This window comes from Lycium ferocissimum, chromosome 12 (assembly GCF_029784015.1).
Source record: "Lycium ferocissimum isolate CSIRO_LF1 chromosome 12, AGI_CSIRO_Lferr_CH_V1, whole genome shotgun sequence".
In the NCBI taxonomy this organism is placed as follows: domain Eukaryota; kingdom Viridiplantae; phylum Streptophyta; class Magnoliopsida; order Solanales; family Solanaceae; genus Lycium; species Lycium ferocissimum.
The window spans coordinates 42,875,130-42,880,740 of NC_081353.1; the positions used below are offsets into that span (position 1 = coordinate 42,875,130).

At 34.6% G+C, this 5,611-nt stretch overlaps 1 protein-coding gene across 1 annotated transcript; it reads right to left on the reverse strand.

Moving 5' to 3' along the window:
* Window positions 1–243: 243 nt before the first annotated feature.
* On the reverse strand, window positions 244–5,151 carry LOC132039976 (probable xyloglucan glycosyltransferase 12). Its single transcript, XM_059430548.1, has 5 exons — window positions 3,338–5,151; window positions 2,492–2,800; window positions 1,698–1,988; window positions 1,502–1,615; window positions 244–1,415 (listed from the first exon to the last, which is right to left on the reverse strand). Exons 1-5 carry the CDS (start codon window positions 4,055–4,057, stop codon window positions 786–788), a joined length of 2,064 nt encoding a protein of 687 aa, XP_059286531.1. The 5' UTR covers window positions 4,058–5,151; the 3' UTR covers window positions 244–785.
* Between the last annotated feature and the right edge of the window lie 460 nt (window positions 5,152–5,611).

Genomic DNA, 5,611 nt, shown 5'->3' on the forward strand with positions numbered 1-5,611 from the left:
AACAGGTCATGACAAATTCCAAGAACAGGAATCCGAGAAACAGCATTACCAGGCAGTTCCTTAATAATGACAAAATTTTGGAGAATGCAGATAGAACTGGCTCTTTTGCTACATGATAGATACATTTAGCTCACATTTGCAATTTCAGAAACTAGCAAGAACAATCCAGCATATCATAGATTCTTGAATAAAAACACTATAATAAACAGCCCCAGGACACAAAAAATTTCTGTGGAAAAATATACAATCCTTTATTTACAAGATATAAGTTTTCACTACAAGTGCTACCTGAGAATTTGAATTCCCTTCATAACTTTAGAAACTATCGGAGACAATGAAAAGAGAATGATTTTTCATTGTGTAGAAGGGAAACAAAAACAGATGCATGTTGCTGTTGATATCAACTTTCATCAGGTTCCGTATAAACTTTCTACAACAAATTCTTCTTACAAAACAATGTACCAAATAAAAGAATCCAAATGTAAAGAAATTATAGGACAGAAAAGGGGGAGTAGAGCCTTAACTGTAATGATTTATGTTATCACCATTCTTGATGGTTTTCTGTACTCAACGATGCTGCGCGCTTTTCTACCACTTGATCTTCTACTTGAGTTGGTATTTGGGGTTTAACGTTCGGAGGAGAGGCAAATAGCGCCATCATCTCTCCAAAACTTCCCCGGGTTTTCAAATTTATATACCGCACCAATGCCAGGTCAGCGTCCTGTCTCGGATTTGACAGTTGAGCTGAAATAGTATATATCCGCATGAAGCCTATCCATATTCGACTAGTCAACCTGTTCACCAATCAAGTCTAGCCCGACTAAGAGGAATGATATCCCTTGAAACAGCAAGAAATAAAAGTGGATTCCTTGAGCTGATAAGAGGCTCCTTACTGCAGCTGTCAACAGCAAGAAAGCGAGAGACAATTCTTTCGTATAGATTCTGTTGTGCTTCTTCTTCCGCAAAGAAGACTTTCGAGCTTTCTGCTTAATTTCCTCCTTCAAGTCTTCCAAATTAGGCTCCGAAATACCTCTTTGATGTTTTGGTTTTTCATCAACCAACAAGGAAAGGTCACCCTCGGAAGAACGTCCTGATTTCTTAGTTACAATCCATTCGTAAGAACTTCCAAGTTGAAAGAGGCCCGAGATCATGGCATTGAACTTTGTCACAGACATGGTGTTCTCAAATAGAAGGTATGGAACGATGAAAGGGAAAGATTTAGGGGATGGAAGTATATTGAGAAATGACATGGTGGCAGGGATGTAACACACAACCCATATGGGGAGCGTAGCCTCGGGAATGAACATGGTCATTGGGAGGATTATGCAAAACAGAGTGAAAGAATAAAATGGAAGTATTAGCTTCCTTAGAAGGAAGAAAAGAAATATCAAGTTGCCCTTCTTCCAAATGCTTATCTGCATCAACAAAATTGAAAGCATAATATGTCAGACAATATATATGCTAATATATGGATATTCTTCAAGTGGAATGAGTTATATACATTTGATCCAATGATGGCAGGAAAACAAAGACGGAACAACTGCATCGGCCCCGAATGCCATCTATGTTGTTGCTTACGATACGCTTCGTATGATTCTGGTACCTCACACTGGCACTGAAAATCCAACAAAGTCTTTTAGATTAAAAAAAAAAAAACATATACTTGTGGGAATAAACAGTGCCTTGTGGTGAAATACCTCGACATCATTCAAAAAGATGAATTTCCATCCATGGAGATGAGCCCGAACAGCAATGTCCATATCCTCAACTGTTGTCCTCTCCAACCAACCACCGGAACCTTCCAATGCCTTAATCCTCCATACTCCAGCAGTCCCATTAAATCCAAAGAAATTTAGGAAAATCCCGTTCACCTGCTGTTCGACTTCAAAATGAAAGGCCAAATTGATGTTCTGCAGCCTTGTTAGAAGATTTTCTTCCTTGTTCACGAAGGACCACCTTGCTTGAACCAACCCTATATCCTCATTATCCTACAGTTCAAAGTCAAGGAGATAATTAATAAAACAAACTACATGATCATATTCTACACACAAAAATAAGGCTGAATACATTGATAGATCCTTAAACTTGTCAGTAAATTTCATTTAGACACTACCTGAACACATGATAAAGGGTTCCTATTAGACCATTCCGATTCATATTTTGAAAAAGTTTATGCATGTGTTCACAAAACGCCCATTACGTAATAAGTTATCACATAAACTTTTCGTTCTTACTTTGACTATACACATCAGCATCAAGTGGAACATGCATGAGGTTTTACTGATTATTGACGCTAATGTGTACAACTAAAGGAGTTGACATATTTTAAATAATTAACTTGTCTACGTAATGGGCTCTTGAGAACATGAAATGAGATTTACCGTCAATAGATCATACATACTGTACACCCAATGTGATTCTTCACTTGAACTATATACAAGAAATGAAGATTATCACAAGAAGAGAATCGAGCATGGAGGGTATTGAATACCTTGAAGTAAGGAACAGTTCTCTTAAGAAAATCAGGTGATGGTTGAAAATCAGCGTCGAAAATGGCAACAAATTCGTAGTCTTTGACATAACAGCAGTTCATGGCTGACTTAAGATTGCCAGCTTTGTAACCCTCTCTAATCACTCTATGACGATATACAATGTTTATACCATCCTTCTGCCATTTATGTACCTCCTCTTTAATCAACATCTGCGTCGTGGAATCGTCCGAATCATCAAGAATTTGTATCAACAATTTCGACTTAGGCCACTCCAAATTGCACATAGCTGCAATAGCTTGCTGATAAACCTGATACCAATTGCCACCAAAACAAAATTTTCAGACGAACAATAAATAGCCACCAATAAAAATAGAAATGAGATTTCACACAACGAAACAACAACTAAGCGACCATCCATACTAATCAAGGTGAATCCTTAGGGGTCGTTTGGTTGATGGTTAGGGTGAATTATTCATGTACTAAAACCAGCATAACTAGTACCATGTTTGGTAGCATTTAGTTGTTATGTATAAAATTCAGTACACCAAGTACGATGTTTGGCTACCAGATTATAACCCCGCATAACTGATACATGCATAAGTTATGGGGAATCTATCATTTTATGCAGGGTAGAAGATAAAATAACTAATACTATGAATAACTATTACATGAACAACTAAAACTCTTGATAATTAATCTCTGCAAAACTTATCCCTACATGCGCATAACTCTAACCAGCAACCAAACGAGCCCTTGATATAAATGTGGACCAGTTTTAGTGCAATACTCGATAATTTGACAAGAATAGGAAAATTAAGAAGTTCTTGAAGAATAGAAGAAATTACCTCTTTTTCATTACACATGGGAATCTGAACAAGAACCATAGGATAGTAACCACCATCACCAGCCTCAAGATCAACTTCACCCTCTTTCAAAACTGGCCTAATCTTCTTTATCCTTATCCAAAAACAACCCAAACAGAGTACCAATCTATCCAAACTCTGGATAAGAAATAGGACAATACATACATTGGCCAATAATTGAAGAAGTGGAGCAAGATACTCAACTCTAACTAAAACCCACATGGAATACATCAAATCAAACACACCCTTCATAGCTAATGGATTTTCCAATGTATACAAATCATTAGTACTAATAAAGTGCCAGCCTTTGTAATATGCAGCTATTTCAAAACCTAACAAGATTAAGGACAACCATAGGAATACTTTTATACATGAATAAAACCTGCTATTGCCCATGGAATCTGTTTTTCCAGTAGTTAAACGACGTCGAATAACTGAACCAAAACTGAATAATGCTGAGGCAATTGATGTTAAACAACCTGCTGCTTTATGTGCTTTAAGAAGAAGAACCCATGTTAGTTGTTTTGCATTCTTGTTTTTCACCTTTGAAACATTGTTGTCATTTGTTGTTAATAAGAAATCATCTTCTAATGGTGATTCTAACTCAACCATTGACCAGTTATTTGGGTTTTCCATTTTTACTACAACAGGTGTACCTCTTTGGATTTCTTTACCCCATAACCAGCTAAATAATGGTGCCATTGATGGTTTTCTTGATGACCCTTTTGGGTATTTTGGACTAAAATGTGTTAAAGATTGAAGCTTTTTGTTGGTTTTAGCTCAAAATGATGCTTTTGGGGAAGACCCTTTGGGGGATTTTGGCAAAAAATGTGTTAAAGATTGAAACTTTGGGTTGATTTTACCTCAAAATGAATACAATGTGATGAGAAGGCAGAGTTCTTGGCCAACAAATTCTATGATGATACTATTAAGGAGACAATGCATGTGTAAAAGAATGATATTTTGGAACAATATATCGAATGTGGATATATATATATATATATATATAGAGAGAGAGAGAGAGAGAGGGGACCAGAAGGAAAAAAGTTCAAAAAGACAAAGAGTATGACCTTGGATTACTCACAAATTGTAATAAGATCAAAAAGTGTTGAGGGAAAAGATAATTAGAATATTACACGTCTTTGATTTTGATTCCAATCTTGAAAAGATTGCAAAATCAAAATCAAAAACAAGAAATGATGAAAATGGGCAAAACAAAATAAAGCCCAGAAAGGATCTTTATAAAGAAGATGAAACAATAATAGAACTTTTATGGATATAATGTATTATACTACCTGTTAATATGTACATATGAACCCAGATTTCACTCGAGTTTATAGGGTAAATTTTGGAAACAAAAACAGAAATGTTAAAGAAAGATTAAAGAGTGCAATTTCAATAGTTTTTGCCTCCTGTAATGGCGTGTGAATTGGATTAAGGTAAGAAATCCATTTTTTTTTTTGTTGCAAAAGCTTTTTAGCTATGAATCAAACATGGATAATTTTAATAATTATGTATATATTGTGTATATATATGCACAGAAGGTGATAGAACAATAACGATAGTAATTTGAAACAAATAATTACGTATGCATGCGCTTTCGTTCTTATCACACAAGAAAAAGAAGTATTGAAGGAGGATGAGAATAAATGATCCTATCTATTAATCATGAACCCTCATCATTAATTGGCGAAGATACTAGACCGGAAAGGGATAAAAAAAATATCAATTAAATACAAATGTGTTTGTGGTTTTCCTTTTTTTGTTTTATTAAAATTTTTTTTGTCTTTTTTTTTTTTTTTGTCTTTTTTTTGTTTATTGATGCTGTATGGGGATAAGTTGATAGAGGAAATAGTAAACTGTGACTCAATGAATGGTTAGTGACGAATTGCCCTTGGTAAAAAGTAGTAACGTAAGAAAAAGAAAAAAGAAAAAAAAAAATATATATATATACAATTGAAAATGTGCAAAGTTTACAAGGTTTTAAGGTCCTTAGTAGAAAATACTCACACGTATGTTTACATTAAAAAAAGGCGAATTTATCATAATCAAATAATAAATCCAAAAAATATTACATATTACTTAATCATGATAAAGTAATACACAAATCTATGTAAAATCAACATTTTTCTAATGTAAAGAAGGTACAAATAATTACTTTCGTTCTTATACACTGAACGCAGCGAACAGAAAATCGTTTGTAATATCATAAATTGAGCGTAATAAGTAATCTTTTAGCCACTGGTCAGTTGAAAA

What these genes read in the sequence shown, in the direction of transcription:
- LOC132039976 (XM_059430548.1), bottom strand. Translation starts at nt 4,057, where the DNA reads ATGGCACCATTATTTAGCTGGTTATGGGGTAAAGAAATCCAAAGAGGT. An exon ending in GAACTGTTCCTTACTTCAAG is followed by an intron (nt 1,989 to 2,491) that starts GTATTCAATACC and finishes TTTGAACTGTAG; the next exon opens with GATAATGAGGATATAGGGTT. An exon ending in TCTTTTTGAATGATGTCGAG is followed by an intron (nt 1,616 to 1,697) that starts GTATTTCACCAC and finishes TTGGATTTTCAG; the next exon opens with TGCCAGTGTGAGGTACCAGA.